Source organism: Bos grunniens, chromosome 7 (genome assembly GCF_055505025.1).
Source record: "Bos grunniens cultivar Pamir isolate PY7600 chromosome 7, Bosgru_T2T1.0, whole genome shotgun sequence".
Lineage (NCBI taxonomy): Eukaryota > Metazoa > Chordata > Mammalia > Artiodactyla > Bovidae > Bos > Bos grunniens.
Genome location: NC_141171.1, coordinates 67,887,520 through 67,912,994, shown reverse-complemented (window position 1 = coordinate 67,912,994; position 25,475 = coordinate 67,887,520). Strand labels below are relative to the sequence as shown.

At 39.6% G+C, this 25,475-nt stretch overlaps 1 protein-coding gene across 13 annotated transcripts in view; it reads right to left on the bottom strand.

Annotated features, from left to right (window-relative positions):
- Window positions 1-25,475, bottom strand: part of SGCD (sarcoglycan delta) — a 695,743-nt gene that overhangs the window by 47,426 nt on the left and 622,842 nt on the right. The window contains exon 8 of one of the 13 annotated variants that reach the window (XM_086412602.1): window positions 162-9,513. The exons of 11 other annotated variants lie outside the window; for them this stretch is intronic. In XM_086412602.1, coding sequence (XP_086268728.1) covers window positions 9,342-9,513 — 172 coding nt within the window. In that variant the 3' untranslated portion in view covers window positions 162-9,341. Of the gene's footprint in view, window positions 1-161; window positions 9,514-25,475 lie in introns of those variants that run through there. One more of the 13 variants, XM_086412609.1, reaches the window with a different exon arrangement.

Sequence of the window (25,475 nt, the reverse complement as noted above, 5' to 3'; positions counted from 1 at the left end):
GGTCAGGAAGCAACAGTTAGAACTGGACATGGAACAACAGACTGGTTCCAAATAGGAAAAGGAGTACGTCAAGGCTGTATATTGTCCCCTGCTTATTTAACTTATATGCAGAGTACATCATGAGAAACGCTGGGCTGGAAGAAGCACAAGCTGGAATCAAGATTGCCGGGAGAAATAACAATAACCTCAGATATGCAGATGACACCACCCTTATGGCAGAAAGTGAAGAGGAACTACGAAGCCTCTTGATGAAAGTGAAAGAGCAGAGTGAAAAAGTTGGTTTAAGCTCAACATTCAGAAAACTACATTTAGAGATGTAGTTGGCTTTTCATGTTGATTCCCTTTCCAAATCCGTAGAATAAAGCAGAAATAATACAAGCAGGAGGAAGTCTCAATGGTTCCCTCCCAAGCCCAAAATGAAGATAACCAAGAAGTTTCTTGTCTGGCAGTGTTGCTGATACGCAAAAAAGGGAGAAACAATAGTTGTGTAATATTCATCCTTTATACAAGTTGTAGTTCAGGGGAAGGAAAAAAAAAAACAAAAACAAAAAACAGTTCCCCAGAAGCTCTCAGGCATACATGATCATTTAATCCTTTTCATATTGGTTTGAAGTCTTTCCCCAACATTTCAATCTTCTCAATCTTTGTTTTCTGCACAAACCCCTTTCCCTCATCCCTCTCTAGGTTTCTCCCAGATGAAGCATTGAGCTACTCTGACTCTAACTGCTAAATTCATGTAGATTCTCTCACTGCACTATTATTTGCACAGAGAGGATGTTCATTATCAGGTAAATGAGGAAGGGGGAAAGTAGGAGCAACTCAACCTCATGGAAACCCTCTGCTCCTGAACAAATTCCAAATGATGCTTGTAGCTAGCTCCTTTCTGTATTCTCCATGGAAATACTCTGTGATTTCAAGTTCTTCCCTACTGTTTGTCACCGCATGATCTTTGTGGCCTCTGCATATTGTCCTGAGTTTAGGGTTAGCACAAATTCATTATACCTACTAATCTACTCTGACAACTTTTCCATCTACTCAGTTCTGCCCATTCAAAAACCAAAAAATGAACTGATAAACAAATTCCACAAGGTAGTCGGATACAAGATGAACATACAGAAATCAGTTGTGTTTTGTTACATGAACAATGAAATATCAGAAAGGGAATGTAAAATTGTCTCTCTTAAAATCATACTAAAGAAATACAATTCTGAGGAATAAATTTGACCAAGATGGTGAAAGACTTATATCCTGAGAATAAAGGAAACTAAAAATGATTCAAAGAAATGGAAAGATATCCCATGCTCTTGGATTAGAAGAATTAATACTGTTAAAATGACCATACTACCTAAAGCAATCTACAGATTTAATATGATTCCTATCAAACTACCCAGGACATTTTTCACTGAATTGGAACAAATAATCCTACATTCCTCGTCCCAAAGAAGATAACCAAGGAGTTAGTACAATAAAAACAGAAAGTGAAAGAAAGTGAAGTCGCTCAGTCATGTCCGACTCTTTGTGACTCCATGGACTGCAGCCCACCAGGCTCCTCCATCAATGGAATTTTCTAGGCAAGAGTACTGGAGTGGGTTGCCATTTCCTTCTCCAGAGGATCTTCCCCACCCAGGGATTGAACCTGGGTTTCTGGCATTGCGGGCAGATGCTTTACCGAAAAACAAGTGTTTTATCTAAAAACTATTATATACCTAAAGCTCTGAATTCAATTTCTCCTGGTTTAAAAGGTAGAAGTAATACCATTAACCCCAATAAGCACCAAAAACTAGCAACAACATGACTTTATCCTGTCTTAATCAAGATGGTAGAGTGGAAAAGGGAATGGCTTTGTTATTTTATTGTTTAATGTCTCTTAAAATTATGCCCAGTGACAGGGCAAGAATTCTACACTTTGGGAAACACTGACTAGTACAATCTTCTATTGTTGAAGAAACTATAGCTTAGAGAAGTGAAATGAATTGTTTACCAATGACACAGCCGAACTTTGAAACCCTTTTTATAATCTTAATTAAGTGCTTTTTTTAAGTACACAACAATTCTCATTTGAAAAAAAAAATGACATTTAAAGGTTATTTTTCAGTTTCCCTGTCATGATTGTTTACCAGTATTGATTCAACCTACATCATTAATGGCTTGTTCAATAATCTAGCTCAGAATTAGTCTCATGTTAAGATTATCTGTAAAAGCAAAAAATATATAATTGCTTATTATAAAATATAAACTAATATTTAGAAACAAGGAACAAATATTTCACAGTTTATTGTGTTCTTTTTGAGCTTTCATCTGATTCTGTCCATTTTGATCTTATTCTTTAAGTTACCTGGAATAACCATAACACCTGTTATCTAAAATGACCATGACATTTTTCTTGTTAAAAGAGAAAAGATGGATCTTTATTGTAAAATCTTACAGTTCACTAAAATATGTAAAAATTGAGTACATTTAGGGACTGAGAGTACCAATTAAAACAAAGGAAATGGAGGTGAATGCATGAAGCCAGATAACGTGTTCCATGACATACTGGCTGGCAAAGATTTATAGCATATTCTTTGCACCACCCTAGTCCACAGACAAGAATAGATGGAAAGACCAATGAAAACAAATACGAATTTCTATCCCCAAATGTGTGGCCTTTGATGAAAAGATGCTGTATCAAAAGCCTAAGGTTTGGGTATTTGACAGGATAGTAGGACTGCCTCCTATGATTCTGTAACCCTTCTTCCTATTTAGGAAACAGGTACAGTATTCTATAAAAACTACGTCACATACGGAATGACACAGCAGTATGCAGGCAATAGACAATCAAGCTCTTGACATCTGGATCTCAAAAGGACTAGTTAGAGTATAAACAATGGGTCTCAAAGACCAGTTGGAGAGTTAAGGCAACATATCAGCAGACTGAATCAACAACGTTCTGGATAAAGGAAGAAAGGTGTATGTCCTAAGAGGAGAAGAAGGATAGATAATGAAGAATTAAAGACTGTTCCCTAGTAGCTATTTCCTGCCCCAGCAAAGTCCAAGTGCAGGAAGGGGCAGAGTATTGAAGCCTCCAGCTAACTCTGGGCAATTTGAGAGCAGAGAGACCATGTACCCTCATCCCCTTTCCTAGGAAAGGCTAGCAAAGTGTCAAGAATCCAAGAAGAAATGATTGCCTGAGGGATCCCACAGACAGACTGAAGCCATCTTAGTGTACTTCTGAGCATAACACCGGAGGAAGCAAAATGTCCCACCACCTAAAGGCAGTAGGAATGTGACACAGATGAATTGACAAAGTGAAGGTCTTACTGCCAGGATTAGGGGATGCAGTTACATCCTACCAGCGCCAATGACCGAGGATCAGGAAAAATAAAGGCATCTTGGCAGATGTCAGTGCAGGTCAATGACAAGGACTCAACTGCCACTACCCAGTAGTCTTGTCATGTTATTCGTACTCCTACCTTAACTGAGACACAAAACCAGAGTAAGAACGGTGAAAGACAGTGATATCCTGAAGTAAATAACCACTTTATGCTATCCATAAGAATAGAGGTTCTAGGTAAGTGAGAAAAAATCATCTGCGTTTTATTCCAGGTGGGAAATTATGCCTGCTATATTATATACATATGCTTCCCTGGTGGCTCAGATGGTGAAGAATCCACCTGCAACCTAGGAGACCCAGGTTCAATCCCTGGGTTGGGAAGATCCCCTGGAGGAGAGCATGGCAACCCACTCCAGTATTCTTGCCTGGAAAATCCCATGGACAGAGGAGCCTGGTGGGCTACAGTCCATGGAGTTGCAGAGTTGGAGACGACTGAGCAGCTGAGCACAGCACAGCACACAGCATCAGATCAGATCAGATCAGTCGCTCAGTCATGTCCAACTCTTTGCGACCCCATGAATTGCAGCACGCCAGGCCTCCCTGTCCATCACCAACTCCCAGAGTTCACTCAAACTCACATCCATCGAGTCAGTGATGCCATCCAGCCATCTCATCCTCTGTCGTCCCCTTCTCCTCCTGCCCCCAAGCCCTCCCAGCATCAGAGTCTTTTCCAATGAGTCAACTCTTCGCACGAGGTGGCCAAAGTACTGGAGTTTCAGCTTTAGCATCATTCCTTCCAAAAAAATCCCAGGGCTGATCTCCTTCAGAATGGACTGGTTGGATCTCCTTGCAGTCCAAGGGACTCTCAAGAGTCTTCTCCAACACCACAGTTCAAAAGCATCTATTCTTCGGCTCTCAGCCTTCTTCACAGTCCAACTCTCACATCCATACATGACCACAGGAAAAACCATAGCCTTGACTAGATGAACCTTTGTTGGCAAAGTAATGTCTCTGCTTTTGAATATGCTATCTAGGTTGGTCATAACTTTCTTTCCAAGGAGTAAGTGTCTTTTAATTTCATGGCTGCAGTCACCATCTGCAGTGATTTTGGAGCCCAGAAAAATAAAGTCTGACACTGTTTCCACTGTTTCCCCATCTATTTCCCATGAAGTGGTGGGACCGGATGCCATGGATAATTTGAGATTATATACCCAGAAGACAAATGATACACTATACTGTAGTATCTTTCATAGAAATGGGGGAAAATAAGGGTTTAAATATACCCTTCAACTGACTTTTACTTTAGAATCACTGACAAAATTGAATATGATTGCTCCAGGTTGATTTGGATATTTTAGTAAACACATTTAAAATCACTGTGAATAGAAACAAGGCCCTACAAACAGTGGTGAAGGGCAAGATCTAAGTCACATCATTATTAAAGGACTGGCCAAGACACAAAATCAAATATTAAAGTTCTTTAAAGTAAAGTAATAAGGCACTAGTCAATACCTGTGATCATGGAGTCATGACAAAGGAACTCATCTTCTTTGAGAGGGATGCAGTGTCTACACAGAATCGATGCAAGCTAGTCACACACAGCTCATTGCCAACACTCCAAATATTGAGTTTTTCCTAATTAGCACTGGCTGAATTTCTCTGACCTTCAGGGGGGAGGGGCTCACAAGACTATCTTTAAACTGAGAGGATAATCACACTTCAGGTGCTGCGATATCCTTTTAATAAAGCCTTGGGTTTGTATCCGTGGGTTCAGGCTGAACTATGCTGCAGTAACAAGGATCCAGAATTTCAATGGCTACAAAAGACAATCTGTTGATCTTGTGGCAAGAGGGAAGAGAGAAAATGGCAGAGTCAAGCAATGGCTCTGAAAGTTTCTGCTCAGAAGTAGCATTTGTCACTTTTCTCACTCTTCACTGTTCAGTGCAAATCATGTGATTCTTGACAAGCGCAAGGCAGTGTAAATCCCCAGGGAAGGGAGACAAGTCTCTTTTACAATATACAATTTACCTTACATATCCTGGAAATGAGAGAGCTGGATGGCATCACCAAATCAATTCACATGAGTTTGAGCAAACTCTGGGAGATAGTGAAGGACAGGGAAGCCTGGCATGCTGTAGTCTATGGGGTTACAAAGAGTTGGACACGACTTAGTGACTAAACAACAATTATGAACAACAACAATCTTTATTTCTATTGTCACAAGCGGATTTCTTTAGCAACCTATGCTAAAATCATTATAACAAAAGGTGGCTCTATTTAGAAACTGGAATTTTATCTTGTGAGAAGAGAAATATCTACTAGCATTTGATATATAGAAGTTTTTTAAAAAAGTTTGCTGAATCCTTACAATGCATGGATTATTATAAATCAAAGCCCTTCAATGAAGAATAAAAATGTCATTTCTCTTCTTCCAATCTATCTCAACTTTCACATCAGATTTGGTTCCTTGGGTTGATACTAACAGGGAGAAAATAACAGGGGAAAAATAACAGGTATGTTTATGAGGCTAGTACTTCAGAATTTTTTTTAACGGGTAAGCTACCTTCAGGTGAATGGTGGTACCTTGAGGATAGCTACATTTTTTAAAAAATGTGGGAAAGCAAGGTGAGATAAAATGACCTTCTTAAATGAACAGTGCAAAAAATAGAGGAAAACAACAGAATGGGAAAGACTAGGGATTTCTTCAAGAAAATTGGAGGCATCAAGTAAACATTTCATGCAAAGATGGTCTCGATAAAGGACAGAAAAGGTAAAGCCCTAAGAGATTAAAAAGAGCTGGCAAGAATACACAGAACTATACAGGAAAGGTCTTAATGATATGAATAACCATGATGGTGAGGTCACTTACCTAGAGGTGGACATCCTGGAATGTGAGGTTAAGTGGGCCTTAGGAACCGTTACTACAAACAAAGCTAGTGGAGGTGATGGAATTCCAGCTCAGCTATTTCAAATCCTAAAAGATGACATTGTTAAAGTGCTGCACTCAAAATGTCAGCAAGTTTGGAAAACTCAGCAGTGAACACAGGGCTGGAAAAGGTCAGTGTTCATTCCAATCCCAATTAAGGGCAGTGTCAAAGAATCTTCAAACTGTTGTAAAATTGTGCTCATTTCACATGCGAGCGAGGTTATGTTCAAAATCCTACAAGCTAGACTTCAGCAGTTACATGAACCAAGAACTTCCAGATGTTTCAGAGAGGCAGGGGAACCAGGGATCAAATTGCCAACATTCGTTGGATCATGGAAAAACTAAGGGAATTTAAAAAAAAAGAAAAACAACCATCTATTTCTGCTTCACTGACTTTGTGAAAGCCTTTGACTGTGTGGATCACAACAAACTATGGAACATTCTTAAAGGGATGGGAATACCAGACTACCTTTCCTGTCTCCTCAGAAACCTGTATGCAGGAAAGAAGAAACAGAACCAGACATGAAACAACAGAATGGTTCAAAATTGGGAAAGAAGTACAACAAGGCTATATATATGGTCACCCTGCTATTTAACTTCTAGGCAGAGTACATCATGCGAAATGCTGGGTTGGATGAATCACATGCTGCAACCAATATTGCCAGGAAAAGTATCAATAACCTCAGATATGCAGATGATACCACTCTAATTTTGCAAAAAGTGGAGGAACTAAAAAGCCACGTGACGAGCATGAAAGAGGAAAGTGAAAAAGCTAGCTTGAAACTCAATATTAAAAAAACTAAGATCATGACATCTGGTCCAATGGCAAATAGAAGGGGAAAAATGTGGAAGCAGTGATAGATTTCATTTGCTTGGGCTCCAAAATAATTGTGTATGGCGACTGCGGCCATGAAATTAAAAGACACTTGCTGCTTAGAAGAAAAACAATGACAAACCTAGACATCATATTAAAAAACAGAGACATCACTGCTAACAAAGGTCCATATAGTCAAAGCTATGTTTTTTCCCAATAGTCATGTACAGATGTGAGAGTTGGACAATAGAGCAGGCTTAGTGCCGAAGAATTGATGCTTTCGAACTGTGGTGCTAGAGAAGACTCTGGAGAGTCCCTTGGACTGAAAGGAGATCAAACCAGTCAATCCTAAAGGAAATAAGTTCTAATATTCATTGGAAGGACTGATGCTAAAGCTCAAGCTCCAATACTTTGGCCACCTGATGCAAAGAGCTGACTAATTGGAAAAGACACTGATGCTGGGAAGGATTGAAGGCAAAAGGAGAAGGGAGAGTATGAGATGGTTAGATAGCATCACTGACTCAATGGATATGAATTTTAGTAAACACTGGGAGATAGTGGAGGATATAGGAGCCTGCATGCTGCAGTCCATGGGGTCACAAAAAGTTGGACACAATTTCGGACTGAACAACACCACCATCAAGCTTTCACTGTATTTTAATGATATGCAATTTAGATGACCATTTAAGGCAACACAGACATGAAGATACAGCACCACCACCCCAGGTAGTGCTAGTAGTAAAGAACCTGCATGCAATGCAGGGGATATAAGAGATTGGGTTTGATCTCTGGGTCAGGAAGATCCTCTAGAGGAGGGCATGCAACCCACTCCAGTATTCTTGCCTGGAGAATCCCATGGACAGAGGAGCCTGGTTGGCTACAGTCCATGGAGTCGCAAAAAGTCAGACATGACTGAAGTGATTTAGGACACACGCACAAACATGAAGATACTGTACTATATACATTAGTTATCATTGTATAATTGATGCCTGCTTTATGAACAGACTTGAGTAACCTACTTTCCAATTGTACTATAGTATTTGATACTTTGAAAAAATGTTCATAAATAGTTCCTATTTTTTGAACATTTTTAAAAAGACCTTTAGGTTAACAAGGGACATCTGTTGTTTCTGTGTGCCCCCTATTTATCTAGCCACAGTAACTAGAATTTCTTTGGGGATCTACCCCTTCCTTATATTCTGATAATATGATTTGAGTGGGTCTATTTTTATGTCCAACTCCAGACATGACCCATTCCTGGCCAATCTGAGTACTGTACTCCCTTGGCAGCGCTGATTCAGGAATAAGTATGTGATCCAAGTTAGACTGCTGGGGTTTAATTCCAGGACTTTTATTGAAACCTCTGAGAAAGGATTCTTGCTTGCTTTTTATTTTTCCCTGAGTGAATTAAAGATAGGTTGGAAGCTTGGGAGGTATGTTGTCAGAACTAGGGGAGAGCCTTCCAGAGAATGGAACCACGCAAAAGAACCCAGAGCTCAGAAATGGAAAGAGTAAAGTGGAGATTATGTTCTACCATTTGAGAGCCTGGATCGAGAAATGTCTGGGCATATCACCTGCGGTGCTTTTCAGCTATGTGAGCTAATCATTACCATCCCCAGAGCCCTTGAAAAGTCAGCTTGACTTAGGAGTTCTTTCACTTGCAACCAAAGTTCTTACTAATACATTTGTCCACATGTATCCAAATGACATTCTTCATTTCTCCCTCTGTGGTAATAGACAATGGTCCAAGAAAGAGTGGTGGGTCAGTTACCATGTAATTCTAAATAAATTGCAAATGCCATGGTTTGTGGAGACCTTGCTCTCAGTGAAGCATTTTGGTGGGAGAAGATTATAAAATCCATACTGGTATGGATTTTTTCTCATCTTCATCTCATTACGTCCCTTTATCCTGTGCTTCATTATATTGAGAATTCCCTATTTCTGTATCCTCAAGATCCAACACTGAACATGGAACAAACTAGGCACAAGATAAACAGATGAACAAAGGAATAATATTTTCTGTTAAAATTGTTGCCTAGCGTAGTGCAAGCTGCATTTAAAGTCAAATCCTTTTATTTCAATAAATTTTTGCAATATAAACTATTGAATTCTTAAATATACATTAAAAAGTAATACCATTCAGAAAAAATTCCAAATAACAGCTGTTAAATGACTTATATACATATATGAAGGGTAGGACATTTCAGGCAGAAGGAAAAACTTAAGTAAAAAAAAACAATAACAGTATGGACAAACTCAGGGGCATATATTTCAAGGTACAGAATCATTCAGTATAGATTTGAAAGTAACATTTTTTGCTGTTTAAAACATTTCAAAGTGTCTCTTTCATAGTTTTCAATAGGTGAAGAGTCTGAGACTTCACATGACTTGGAAGCTAATGAGGTAGCCTGAAGATCATATGATGCTCCTGGGTCAGACACAAGAGATTTACTGATGGCACTGCAAGCAGCATAAACATCATCATACCACTGACAGTTTCCCTTATCCTAAATCTCATGGGTGGGAGCGAGGCAAAAAATGGGTCCTGATGGCCGTTTGCAAGTGCAGTGCCCTGTCTTACAGGAGAGGAACCCTGAACTTAAGGAACTCAAATCATCTTAAATGGGCAGCAACTTGCCTGTCCTTTGCTCTGGAGAGATATCTTCAATCTACTACTGGACAGTAAGCATGGCTGCCCTGTGTTCAGGAGGAGACACTTTATTTCCTAAAGCTGTTCACTATGTAAACATCTTTCAGAAAAGGGTTTGGAAAAAATGCCTGTAGACTTAAAAGACTCACAAAAACACAAGAGACCCAAGAGAATTGTATCCCACCAACAGAAACAGAAAACCTAAATTAAAAGGAAGTCTGACTTTATTAAACTGTGGATGTTTAATTTCCCCTCAAACAGAACTCCTGCCATATCAGAAACAGAAGTTGAATAAAGTCATTTTGACTTTGGAGCTTCCTGAAGGATAAAACGCAGAACACATATTACTTTTTTCTTTTTAAACTGAGAAGCATCTCCCAAAGAAAGTTCGATTCTTTCCGCTTTGGTTTCACTAGGTTGCGTTTCAATACATTTCTCCCTGAGTTTGTTTGGGAATGACTTAGAGAGGGAAAATATACACATTTTTGCTAGACTATTAACTTGATGCCCAGGTAGAATTTATGATAAAGGGGTAAAATACTTCATGGAGAGATGGATGTTCAGCTGAGAAATGAGTTATTAAGAAGATGGGAAATATAGATTGGCACTTTTAGAAGAGGAAAGTTAACTCCAGGCAGGGGGTCACTGGAATGAATGAAGCAAATTTTACCCACCCAGCCCTTAAACACTTTTAAACAACAGCTGCAGTGCTGAGTCAACATTTTATTACTAATAGCATCCTGTAATACCCAACACAGACACGTCTAGAGCCAGAAAAGAATCTGAGAATTTCAACTGAATGTCCCATACATAAATAAGGTAAACAGAGGAGGAAGATTATTGAAGTCCTCGAGAATCAAATCATAGATACAACTCTACCGTGAAGTACACTCAGTTGTGTCTGACTCTTTGTGACCCCATGGACTGTAGCCCACCAGGCCCCACTGTCCAAGGAATTCTCCAGGCAAGAATACTGGAATGGGTTGCCTTTTCCTTCTCCAGGGGATCTTCCCGACCAGGGACTGAACCTGGGTCTACTTCATTGAAGGCAGACTCTTTACTGACTGAGCCACCAGGGAAGATCAAGACCAAAGATACAACTCAAACATAACCTCAAAAAAAAGGGGAAAAAAAAAAAAAACCCAAAACTTGCATTGGTTCTTTGGATTGTTTATCTAATATCTGAAACTTTTTTGAATTTTACCTTTTTGTAAAAGTATAAAGAATTGGGAATGAATGAATTCTTTATTTAAAAAACAAACAAGCATAATCAGTGCACAGAGATGCTATCATTTTCCAGCTTTGTTTGTAAACATAAATGACAATGTTGGTTACTACACATCTCCAAGTTCTCAAATTCTAGAAGGTACTAGAACTCCCACGACTCTGTTCTCCCAGGGCTGAATGTATTATCAAAACATCATTTTAAAGTGAAAATCTAGGTAAATCCCTTTATATAATTCTTCAGAGGCCTTCCATTTCACTGAGGATGGTGAGCTAACTCCTTAAAAGCACTCACTGGTCCTTGAACCATCTGGTCTTCCCTGGGTATCCCTTTCTCTCTTTTTCTCTCTTTAGCCCCTCCTCCCAGTTAGATGATCTTGAGCAAAGAAGTGATATGATCTGACTTTGACTAAAATATAGAAAGTATAAACAGTCAATTGTGGAGGCAGGAGGATGAGTTAGCAGGTAATTGCAATAATTCGGGCAAGGCAGGATGGCAACATGGGGTAAGAGAGCAGTGGTTAGATTCCAGATAATTATTTTTAAGAGAGATGCAACAGAATTTTCTGGCAGACTGTGTGTAAAACATGAAAGAAAGAGGAATTTTTTTTTTTTCCCCCTGAGCACCTGGAAGAATACAATTATCAGTTACTGAGACAGGAAAGATGACAGGAGGTCAGGCTTGGTGGAAAATTAAGAATTTATAGTTAGTTAGTATTTGAGATATCCATTAGACATTCAATAGGGAGAGTGAGTAACTACGTAGGCATACAAATTTGGAGTTCAGGAGAAAAGTCCAGGGCTAAAGGTAAATAAGTAAGTCATCAGTTTAGAGATGGTATTTAAAACCATAAAGCTGGATGAGATTATCTAGGGAATGATTGTAGGTGAAGAGGTTGCAGGGTTGAGTCCTGGCATAATGATGATTAAAGGGGCAAGGAGATAAGAAATAGCCAAAGACATGGAGAAGTAGAGCCAGCAGATCAGGAGGTGAATCTAGGGAGAAGGTGCCTGAAGGAAAGAAACATTTTTAAGAGTGAGGGAGTGATCTGTAGTGTCAAATGCTCATAGTAAGAAAAGGACTAAAAACACTGACCATTGGATATTTCAATGCGGAAGAAGGGGCAGATCCAGCTTTGTGGGGTCCAAGGTTTATATAATTTGAAGACTCTTTGAGACAGAAAGAATATAACTTAAGTTCAGGGTCTTGAAAGCACTTGTAAAAATGAGGATCACTGAAGCACAAGCTTTATGAGAGTCAAGGTCAATCCACATCTGGTGATGGTCACTGAAGACTAGAAAGTGTTCTCTGGAGTTGGGGAGAAAACCTACCTGGAAGGGAGCAAGGAAATATGGGAGGACAGAGAGTGGAGACAGCCTTTTCAAGATGTTTTATTATAAGGGGGAAAGAAATGGGGAGTGATACAGAGAGTGGTACAGGAGTGATACAGAGGTTAAGGGAAGATTTCCTCTATTCCTTATCTTACTTTCCCTAGCTCAGACATGAGACCACTGATCAGAATGATCCGGAGGGAAAAAGCTGAAGATACAGGTGAGGGGTGGTGGCCAATTCTTAGACTAATATCCTTGAATGGGATAAGTAAGGGGATGGGATTCAAAGCAGGAGTAGAGGGGCTGTTCTAATGAGAAGTATGGGCAGTTGATCCTGGCAACTAGAGGAAGGCAGGTGGAAAACACAGGTAGATGTTAAACAGGTAGATGTTGTGGTTGAAATGTGTGGCCATTCTTGATTGCATCTATTTGTGTGTGTGTGAGAGAGAGAGAGAAAAAAAGGAAAAAAGCCATCAGAAAAGAGGTAGGCATAGTGAGGGGGCTAGTAAAGTTTTGAAGAGAAAAGAGTAGTCTGAAGTAACTCTAGGACTATGAGGGAATGGACTAGAGAAATGTTGGAGTGTTGCTCTGTACCCATAACCCAGTTGAGGTTGGGGCTTGTGACCTTAGAGAGAGACTGGTTGATATGATTGTATATTATTCTCTGGTGGAGAGTCTGATGCCTCAGAGAAGAAAGAGGCTAGGCAGAGAATCAGATTAACCAAGGATGGCACATAGATAGGGTGGGCAGAGGCAATGGTTAAGCCTACCTTCCACATTTCAACCAGATTGGATTTCCCTTATTCCTTGAGGGTCTCTGGTCTCTGGCTCCTCCATTAGTTCCCCTTCTAAACACTGCTCCCTACTGTTAATTGGAACAATAGACTGATTTCAAAGAGGGAAAGGAGTACATCAAGGCTCCCTGCTTATTTAACTTACATGCAGAGTACATTATGAGAAATGGTGGGCTGGAAGAAGCACAAGCTAGAATCAAGATTTCCGGGAGAAATATCAATAACCTCAGATATGCAGATAACACCACCCTTATGGCAGAAAGTGAAGAAGAACTAAAGAGCCTCTTGATGAAAGTGAAAGTGGAGAGTGAAAAAGTTGGCTTAAAACTCAATATTCAGAAAACTAAGATCATGGCATCTGGTCCCATCACTTCATGGCAAATAGATGGGGAAACAATGGAAACAGTGACAGACTTTATTTTCTTGGGTTCCAAAATCACTGCAGATGGTGATTGCAGCCATGAAATTAAAAGACACTTGCTCCTTGGAAGAAAAGTTATGACCAACCTAGACAGCATATTAAAAAGCAGAGAGATTACTTTTGCCAACAAAGGTCCATCTAGTCAAAGCTATGGTTTTTCCAGTAGTCATATATGGATGTGAGAGTTGGACTATAAAGAAAGCTGAGTGCCAAAGAATTGATGCTTTTGAACTGTGGTATTGGAAAAGACTCTTGAGAGTCCCTTGAACTGCAAGGAGATCCAACCAGTCCTTCCTAAAGGAAATCAGTCCTAGATACTCATTGGAAGGACTGATGCTGAAGCTGAAACTCCAATACTTTGGCCACCTGCTGTGAAAAACTGACTCATTTGAAAAGACCCTGATGCTGGGAAAGATTGAAGGCAGGAGGAGAAGGGGACGACAGAGGATGAGATGGTTGGATGGCATCACCAACTCAAAGGACATGAGCTTGAGTAAACTCCGGGAGTTGGTGAAGGACAGGGAGGCCTGGCATGCTGCGGTCCATGGAGTCACAAAGAGTCGGACATGACTGAGTGACTGAACTGAACTGAACATTCAGCTAATTACGACTTAAATACCAATTCATCTAGACCCTCAGACTAGACTGTAATAAGCTTCTCGGCCACTCTGACTTCCCTCTTTCATTACAGGTGACCCTTGGCAATTATTTGGTCAATCTACATCTTTCATACATGACATGGGGCTCTCCAAGGCCAGGAGCATGTTTTCCACCCCAACTAATCTTTTTTGGTGGCTGCCAGAGCATGGTCACATGTAGTATAGTCACACGATTCATGTATCCCATGCAAATACTGTCATTAGAACCAAACAGTGCTTGTTGGGCTCCAGGATGCCAAGGCCCAGGAGTGACAGGGGCATCAAGTCAGTGAAGCCATAGTAAGAACGATCAAAAAAGAGGTGGTAAATTTTCAAAAGCAAATGTGTATATACCTCCAATCAAGTAAGATATACTTTTCAATTGAACAAACATTTATGGAACATTCACAGGTGCTGCAGGCTATGCTAGGTGTTTTTATAATTATTATCTCATTTAGTTATTAAAACAAATACCTCGATACATGTTAGCCTATAGGGATTTAATATTCAAAGAAATCTCAGGTGTGTAGGAACACTACACCCACTCTCTGATTCACAGGAACTTAAGTTACTTAAATATCGAATGATTTGGCTGCCCAGGTATATGCATTTAGGCAGCCCTTTGCGCCACATTTTAACTTGGTGACTATCAAACCTTAGAGTGCATTAGAATTATTGTAAAGGGTTGAACATATAAAGCCACGTACTACAGACACAATTTCAGAGATTGCCAAAGGTAATTTTTAAAAACTAGAATTTGTTCTCTCAGTCCTGCTGACTTTAAAATCTCATTCCCTTACAATTTTCTCTTCCTTAGGTATAACAACTCAATAGAAATGTGTTGAATAAGAAAAATAAAATACCTCAATTAGAATAGTTCGTTTTCTGTCAAAACTACTGAATGAAATTATTATTGGGAAGCTATTAGGTACGATAATGTTACAAAGGTGGAGTGTACCGCCTTCTGGAAACAAGTCGGCAAGTGGGTAAATTAAAAGACAATAGTGCAGGCTTCATACAAAGATACAGAGATGCTGGGGACAGCCCAGGAATGCTGATGGTTTAAGATAAACAGGAATTAACCTGATAACAGAGAATCAGGGGGTGAGACTATGAGGATGCCAGGTGAAGGAATAACAAGTTCAAAAGCACAGGGTATAGGAAAAATAAAATCAGTCATTACAGTTTCTCTAGGAACTTTTCAGGACTAAATTCATTGAAGGAAAAGAACTTGGATTTCCCCTAAAGTTCTTCATATAGAAAGTGCCTTCATATTCTTCCTGAGCTTGAACATGTCTTTCTCATCCCAAAGAACAGGACCCAAATGTGTTTTTGCAGTTGGAGTCTACAAGATGAAAACTGGTGACCAAAACATAATGATCTTATGGTTGTAAAAGAAAGTTTGCGGTCCTCGTTCTTGGGAAGTTCATTTCACACCAATCTTACATTCAGCTCATATGAACAAGATGTGCCACTAATTGAGCAGATCATTCCGACTGAGATGTGGATTATGGGAAAGGTGAAATGTCCTTGGCCCCCACTGGACACTTTTGGATATTTCTCATGAGTTCTTTCCCTTGTATCTCATGGCCACTTTGAGAAAACAAGTTCTGGTGCTGACTTGTCCTTTAAGAAGTAGCTGATTATAGTTCTTGAAGAGTCATTACAAATTCTACTACATTTTTGGTGTGCTAAACTGAGAGCATGGCCCTAACTTGTGACCCTCTTACTTGCAAGGATATCTCTTGATTATAATGTATGGTAATTCAGACAAATCAAGAACAATGGTCTTTTGTTTGTGAAGCAGCAGCCAATTGCTTTTAGAGATCAGACAGAGATTCCAATTAGCACCTTGAGAGAAGCTAAGTAATTTCAAGCTTTAGAAATAGAAAAAAATGATCAAATTCTGTATGTGGGCACTGATAGTAAAGAATTGGCTTTTCCTTCCAAACTAATTCATTTGTGTGATTTTGTGTCATCAGTGGTTGTCACTAGCTGTTACAGTAGGAACAGAGGGTTTGGCAAAGCAAGACGACCAAGAGTGTAGATGCGACCCCCAAGTTTTCACCTACTTTTACCATTCCACTTTTTTCTACTAAGAAAATAGAGTGGCCCAGGCTATGTCATAATTCCCACAAAAACCTCCACTCTCAATGTCTAGGCAACTATTTTCCACACATTATTGTCTCTGCTTAGTAATACCTTACTCCTAAGTCTATTTAACTAGGAATGAGTGCAGAGTCTTTCATTTCAAATCCAAGTAGAGTCATAAGATGCCATACCTATTAGAATAAGATAGTAGCAAGACCAACAATCACGGTGATTGTAGCCCATTCCCTTCTTGACCTTTACATGCAAATATTACTCTTTTCTCTTTTAAACACTTTGTTTGGTTTTATTTTTAAACTACTACTTATTAGATATTTCTTTTTTTATATGCAAATATTTTATTTTAATAGACAAATACATACAATTTAAAATCTAAACAGTTTTTGTACTCTAAGATTTCAAACAACTACATTAGTTTTGGCAATTTTATCTCATATCTTTTGTTGTTAGACTCTTTAAGACCCTATGGACTGTAGCCCCTCAGGCTCCTCTGTCCATGGCATTCTCCAGGCAAGAACACTGGAGTGGATAGCCAGTCCCTTCTCCAGGGGATCTTCCAGACCCAGGGATCAAACCCACATATCCTACGTTGCAGGCAGATTCTTTACTGTCTGAGTCAGTAGGGAAGACCCATCATTAGAATACTTTAAAATCACCTCAACAAAATCACCTCCTTTGGCTTATTTCTTATCTCTGTAATTGAGTCAGCATGCATGGGGCTGGGTAAAGCAGGCAATGAACTTAAACCTATTCTGAAATTGTGGGAAAAGTAGGCTATCAAGGTACCCAGTCCTGTGGAATTACAACCAAACCTTCAGAACAAAGGAAGATATTTCTTTGTTCTAGATATTTCTTAAGTACCATGTGATATACTAAATGCTTTGCATATATTTTCTGATTTAACCGTAATAATATAATGAGTCAGATAATGCTGACTTCCCTTTTATATAGATAAAGAAAGTTTATAGAGGGTAAGGAACTTGGCCAAGGGCACCCAGCCATCAAGAGTAGAGTCATGAGTCTGAGGCTGGGGTGTCTCCAGACTGTGTGCTTTACGCCTCTGCTCCTCTGAAACAAACTTGCTGTGCCGTCATCGGTTGTGTCTTGTGGTAATGAGTAACCGTCGCCAGGGATGCGCAAGGAACACGCTGAATACCATCTGTTCAGAGTACTGCAGAAGGGGTTACTACATTAAGTAGCAGGTTGGATCAGGTGGCCTTTAAGGCACTGTCCAACTGATTCTTACATATTGATAAAAGGTTGATACATTTTTTTACATTTTAAATTGCTTTACATTTTAAATTGCTTTACAGAATTGTGTTGGTTTCTGCCAGACATCAAAATGAGTCAGCCATAGGTATACGTGTGTCCCCTCACATGTATATATGATATATTTTCAAAGCTGGCCTTGGGATACATAGAACTGGTGGCCATGGTAGAACATTGTGGGTGCCATTAGTGAGGGAGCAGAGGGAAAAGCAAGAAGGGGTCAACCAGAGAATTCGTTTTTTTCACCACATTATCCCTGCTCCTGGCCTGCTTAAAAATGATCTGTCCTTCTCACTATACTACACACCTGTAACTTACATAATATTGTACAACAGCTATACTTCAATTTAAAAAATACTGTTGGTCCTGTAAATAAACCTCTCATTCTATTTGATCTTGTCCTGGTGAGTGATTTCATGCCTTGAAAGTATGGGGCATCCCATTTGAGTTGCAGTTGTGTCTGTAAATTATCCTAACATACTGCCATGTTACTGTTCTTGTGCCAGAATACAGCACCCCCACCAAGTTGAAAGATGTTCTCTAATTTATAAACAAGCAGGGAGAACAGCAGGATAGCAGAGCTAGGTCAATTATAATAGCAAATGTGGATGATCCACAATTCCAGAGAAAGCCTTCATTACATACCAGTCAAAAATATAAGGATTCTGAAAAAATGAAATGATCCATCTGAATGGTTACACCCCCATCTCTTTCTTTCTCCTCACTTCAGGGTTGAAAACACCTTCTTTGTACCATGCATCAGTTTTTATCCCATAATAGAAAAGTCCTAAGCTATATGTTAGATCATCCATTCGTCTGTGCATCCATCAATCCACGCTACTATTTTCCAGGCACTGTTCTGAGCACTAGGAATATAATAGTGAACATGATGAAAGTGATTCCTGCTTCCACAAAGCTCACAGTCTGGTGAGGAGGCAATTATGATAGAGTGTGAAACAGCTGCGGTAAATTTCATGCTATAATATCAGCACATGGCAGGGGCTCTTAACTCACATTTGGCTGGTCAAGGAAAATGTCATGGAAACAGCTAATGTCTGAACTATTTCCCAAAGGATGACTTGAAACTCTTTATGTCAAATACATATCTATGTATGACATTTGGGGGAGAGAAGCAAAGAGTGATGTAGAATCTTGCAGTACAGGAAACGTGAAGGAAGACAACAAAGCACAATGTTCGGGGAACAGAACACCCCCTAGGAGTTTCCATACACCTCCTCTTACATGTAGTCAGGGTCCTGGAGGGCTGTGCCACTTCTTTTGTTTTTTTAATCTAAATAGTTTTAGCTTTATTTAGACATAATTCATATAACATAAAAGTCACTGATTTAAAGTATACAATTCAATGACTTTCATTATATTTAGAAAGTTGTTACAATCATCTCTTTTAGAATAGTATCATCATCATAAAAAACCAAAAAACAAAAATTAGCAATCACCCCATAAGGCAATTGGTCTTTAAACTTGCATGTAGCCTTCAGGTATAAAAAAGCATAACTGGCAATTGCTATCTAATAGGTAGAGAACAAACACCCAGAAACTGGAATCAAGGATGGCTTTCCATGTCTGTAAAATCTGAGTGGGTATACACACACATGGAGAGTGAGCGGCAGGAGAGAGGAGTGTTCTAAGAGTCCCCAGAATAAAGAGTCAGAAATTTCACTTTTAGCTCTAGCACAGACTCTTGTAAGAAGAGGTATATAATTACAAGAGTTGATCTTTTGAGAGAGGGTTTTCCTTTCTGTTTGTGGGCTTGATAAGCCAAAGACATGGAATAGCAAGAGGGAAAAAAAACTGGAAACTCCAAGAATGCATAAGAACAGTTTTCCTACCCAAAATAGCTTAACAAATGGCTGTCAAACAACAAACGGAGGGGGAATATGTTCACAATTTAGATCTTGCCTATGTCCCAAGGCTCTAGGACACTGGAGGAGAAGAACAGGGTCAGCCAACTAAAACTCCAGCACAAAACTGACCACTGCTTAGCTTCTCAGGTATCATGAGAGGAAACTAAAGGTCTCAATGGGTAATTCCAGGTCTTTCTTGGTGTCTGACTGACATTGACTGAGTGGCATAGCTAGGGAGATATTTTTTCTTTCCTGGCTCCACCTGGACAGTTTCAGAGAATCTCAAAGTGAGTAGCATCTTAAAATTTCCCAAGTACCAATAAGAGAAGATAAATGATTTAAAAATGGATGGTATGACTTGAGAGCCCTCATGGTTGGAGTGATGAAAATACAAATGTTTCATGTCACTGGGATAGGTACCAATGAGTAAAACCAGTGGCTTCTCTCAAGTGACTGGACATGTACCAATGGCCTTGGGCCATACAATTTTCTTCCAAGACAGGAAGACACAGAACTCCTCCCTAAAACTTATGTATATCCATTAACTGCTTTATTTTAGTCCTTGAAAACTAAACTCAATTACTACCTCTTTATGCAAACCCAACTCTAACCCATGATAATCTCTGCTTTCTTCAAACATGTAGCCCTTACTATATCAGTTCTTTTCCACCAAGAAACTAATTTTCATTGCTCATTTTCTTTTGATCTTGACTCACAAATTAGTAGTCAGACTCCAGAGGTGGTAGTCTCCTCCAACAGCAGAACATCCTGTATAAATAATTGGTTAATAAAACCTACTGGTGGTTCAAAATCCTGGTTTTGGAGTAAGGATGGCCTTCATTTGATTCTTGGGTCTGCTGTTTGGGCAAATGGTTCGGTTTTTCTAAACTCTGCTTTCTAGTTCTATAAACAGGTGTAGAAATCCACCCCACTCCAAGTGTTTTAAGTGTAACGTGATAGTACTATCAAATATTTACCACTGTTTTATCTTGTATTTTTTCTCACTTTAGCCATCCTTTCCATCCAAGAGCCAGTCATATTTTGCTTATGGTCTCAGAAATAATATACCATGAAAACACTCAGAGAAAATGAGTTTTCCAGTGCCTTTGAATGTGAAAAGCTTATGAGGGGATTGGAATTGACTAAAGACGTGATGAGTAAGAGTGGGGCTTTCTCACTCCTAGACCAGAGAGAAGTTGACTGTGCTTGGGGAGGGATGAAAGATAGAGGCAGGTTGTGACCATTTGGACACTGCTCAGTCCTATATTCTGCTCTGTAGGCTGAGCCTGGAGAAGAGGAGGTGAGGGGGAGAGAAAGTTAAGTTTATGGTACCCAATTAATGTTAGAAAGAGCCCAAGAAGGGCAAGACCCTGGGAAAGATTGGCTAGCTGGTGTTTTCAGGCATTAGGTCATGAACTTTAGAAAATTTCTTTAGGAATATTCTCTGCCTTTAGGAAATTTCTCTGTCTCCAAGTGATGCAAAAACAGAAAAATTAACAAGAGTGGTGAGCAGATAGGACAAAGAATCTTTGGACATACAGGAGCCTTGCAGACTCCTTGCAGAAGTAGGAGTATCTCAGTGGTGACATGCGATGACCAGAGGCCAGATAAGACAAGGGCACCTCACTGGATATCAGTAGGGGAGAAGATGTCAAGTGTTACATAGGCATGCTCCCTCCCTAGAGATAAGCCCTGGGGAAATTATTCTGAATTATTCTGAATCCCCAAACTTAAATCCCAGTTTAAGTTTTGCACTCTAGTAGAATAGGAGCTAAAATTAGATATTAAGTTGCTACAGAAAAATAAGGATTTTACATCTTGTACATTTGAGTTGTAGTTGAAATGTATATACATTACATGCCGTAAAATACTAGGACATGTGGTAAATGCTCAATATTTTATCTAGCAAACAATAACTGTTGCAATAACTATATGAAACCACACCTTCAGAGTATACAGCAGAGGTCTGCAATCTATATCCTATGGGCCAAATCTAACCACCTATTTTTATAAATAAATTTTACTGGAACACAGCCATTGAGACGTAAATGGCAACCCACTCCAGTATTCTTGTCTGGAGAATCCCAGAGAAAGAGGAGCCTGGTGGGCTGCCATCTATGGGGTCGCACAGAGTCAGACACGACTGAAGCGACTTAGCAGCAGCAGCAGCAGCCAGTCCATTTGTTTCACATTGTCTATGGCTACTTTTGAGCTACAATAACAGAGCTGAGTAGTTGCAAAAAAGATCATATGTCTCTCAAAAACCTAAAATATTTACTCTCTTGTTCCTTATAAAAAATGTTTGCCAACTCCTGGTTTAGAGGCTCAGTTATTTTAGGGTGTAACACACACAAAATCTCTCTCTCTAAAACAGACACACACATATACATACACATGCACAGTATTAGTTAACAATTTTCCAGAGAAATAGAACCAAAAATATGTATGGATATGGATAGGTTTATTTTATAGAATTGGTTTATCAGATTATGGAAAGTGACAAGTTCAAACTTCAGGGCAAACCAGAAAGCTGGAGAAGAGATGTTGTACAAGTCACTAGGTAGCCTACTGGCAGAATTCTCTCTTCGGAGAAGGTTAGTCTTTTCCTCCTAATACCTTTGATTGATTAATTGAGGTTTACCCACTTTATGGAGGGATTCCCTGGTGGCTCAGAGGTTAAAGCGTCTGACTGCAAGCAGAAGACCTGGGTTCAATCCCTGGGTCAGGAAGATCCCCTGGAGAAGGAAACGGCAACCCACTCCAGTATTCTTACCTGGAGAATCCCATGGATGGAGGAGCCTGGCGGGCTATAGTCCATGGGGTTGCAAAGAGTCAGACATGACTGAGCAACTTCACTTTCATTTTCACCCACTTTATGGAGGGTAAGCTATTTTACTCAAGTATACTGATATACATTACTTTGTCAACAAAGGTCCATCTAGTCAAAGCTATGGTTTTTCCAGTGGTCATGTATGGATGTGAAAGTTGGACTATCAAGAAAGCTGAGCACTGAAGAATTGATGCTTTTGAACTGTGGTGTTGGAGAAGACTCTTGAGAGTCCCTTGGACTGCAAGGAGATCCCACCAGTCCATTCTAAAGGAGATCAGTCCTGTATATTCATTGGAAGGACTGATGGTGAAGCTGAAACTCCAATACTTTGGCTACTTGATGTGAAGAACTGACTTGTTTGAAAAGACCCTGATGCTGGCAAGACTGAAGGTGGGAGGAGAGGGGATGACAGAGGATGAGATGGTTGGATGGCATCACCGACTCAATGGACATGAGTTTGAGTAAACTCCAGGAGTTGGTGATGGACAGGGAGGCCTGACGTGCTGTAGTCCATGGGACTGCAGAGTCGGACATGACTGAGCAACTGAACTGAACTAAACTGATTTAAGTGTTAATCCCAAGTGAAAAAAAAATGCATTCACAGAAACATTTAAAATAATGTATCTGGGTACATGGCTCAGTCAAGTTGACACATAAAATTAACCAACACATATACACAAACATAAACACACATAACCAGCAACGTCCTCTGAAACCAAGGAGGAGAAACCAAGGACATACTCTCTGTATTCCTCCTAACAATTTCATTCAACTTATTTTGATTAGTTTGCACTTAAATTAGTCAATCAGAATATACAGATCCTGCATAATACTCAGTTCCTCAGCGCTCTGAGAAACAATGAATTTTGTTACAACAATTCACATCTTTTCCCTGAGAATGATAAAGTAAATATTTCACATTTCACACCCTGGTCATTTTGGTATAGCACCACCACAAAAAGGCTAAGTCTAAGTGGATTTTTATTTAAATCAGCTGGCATAAAAGATGACACATTTCTTTTTTTCTCTGTGGGGAAACCAGACGGCCCTAATTAATAAAATGTATCATATCAATCTTCAATTATGTCTCAGTGGGGAGGGAGAATAATGCAGTCTGGAAGTCTTTAGACCTCAGAGAATGATGTTTTAATTAAATAAACACGTTTTTAGTTTTGTATTTAGGAAACAGCTTTAAAAACAAAGCAATGGGGTCTGATTTAAGGGAAAAGACTGAAATGTAAAAATCTTTGTTAATAGCATCCTATTTTGTCCTCACTTTTGTAAAATAGGGGTAGCAGTGCATGCTCTATCTCTCATAGGGTTAGTACGAACAAAACATGATATTTAGGGGAGAATTTTGAAAATTGTAAAACCTGTGGCGGATGCATGTTGATGTATGGCAAAACCAATACAATATTGTAAAGTAAAAAAAAAAAAAAAGAACTCTACTTAAAATTGTAAAAGACTATGCAAAAAATAGATAAAGTGTCCAAAACACTCTAGCTGGTCACAGTTCAGATTTGACTATCGGTAGCCAAAAAAGTTAAGGAAAAAAAACCCAAAAACCTCTCAGTGAATGCTGAAAATGAAGGCAAAGCAAAGGTAGGGAGATGTAATTAAACAGAACACAGGACTCCAGTACTCTCACCTCATCTCCCAGATCCAGAGTCAGCACTTCCTCTGAAAATTACAGTGACCTGGGGTGAAGAGGTTAGTCCTGAAGTTTGGACTCAAAAGCTCCCACTGCTGGAAAACTTTAATTAGACAACATACTGCAACCTTAGTCATCTGGGATATTATATTTTACCCAACAACCACGGACTCTCAAGACCTTAGAGTTCATAAAGTCCAGGTTATAATTGCAGAGGTCTCTAGGGACCAGGCAGGGGATGTATGAGTTGTAAGAGTGAAATATGTCAGAAGTCACTGCAAGGACAGAGAGAAATGGAAACTAGTCCTTAACTTCACTGTCAGGGAGACAATAAGGAGTGGTGCTGACCAGGGAGAATAGGAGATCATCCATCCTTTCTGAAGGCAGCAACTCTTTTGGAGATTCTCAATTCTTGCCATTTAAAAGATGGGTCCAGAAAAGATGAGAAGTCTCCCAATTTTTAAATATTGCTTTCAAATGAAAACAACACAATCCATATGCTAAAGGATGTGTCTGCAAGCTATTAGCTGAAATTTCTGATAGTCTACCATTCTGGTTTTATTAACAAGGAAATAAGATCAGAGAGAAGTGATGGCTGGGGATAGCAACCAGCCAGTTAGAGGTCAAGTCCCCCTGCTTCCTCTTCCACTCATTATTATTGTATGCTGGCAGATGTACTGGTGTCCCCAGGATGTTGATTTTTTAACATAAATATCTAACTGCCTCCAAACATTCATGAACTTAAGAATGTTTTCTCATTCTCATTTCCAGCCTTCCACTCAGTTCTAAAGGTAGAAATGAAACTATTGTGAAAGATCCTAAAGGTGGTTTTGAGGTCAGATCACGCACTTCCTCTCTAAAGCCTGGGGATGTAGGACACGCTGGTCTCTTTCTCTCCAGGCAGTCAGAGCATGTAATAGGATTTCTTGCCTTCCTTATTTCCATGGTCATAAATATTAGCTCTAAACTCACTTGTTCCCCTCCAGGTGTCTGTTCATGGTTTTTGTCAGGCTATCCAAACTTCATGTCACTACTAGACTTGGGTTTCAATGACCCCTTTAGAAAAAGTGAAATCTACCAAAGGGAACATCAGAGTTATGTTAAATAAGGTAGAGGGCGCTCGGGCATATTGAAGTCTTGTTTCATTCAAACAGCAAATTATTTCCTCAAGTGCCTCACTTTCTGTCTGCCTGGCCTCAGACCCATCACTTAGCGCCTGTGTGCCTCAGTTGATCTTGTGATAACAATGTCCTGCAGGGCTCTGGATGAGAGGAGGTGATTATACTGAGTATGTGGCTGGCACATGGCAGCTGATGGCTGAGCCTGAGAATAAGCATACTTAGAAGTGCATACATTATAAACCCCATCTTCAAGTTCCTACATAAAAATTCCATAGGCTTATTAGACTGCCATGTAGTTAACTGAAGGTTTTGTTTTAATCAACCATTTTTAGACCCTTTAATAAAGAGCTCGGTCTGTCTGTGCCTTAATACTGCACACTGAAAAACACTGAACAATTTAAAAGTATAGTATAACAACGGAGGCATCCTAGGCAAGGTCAGAAACTGGTCCAAAAATGGCTCATGAGCCCACGTGCCACAACCACTGAAGCTTGCACTCTAAAGCCCATGCTCTACAA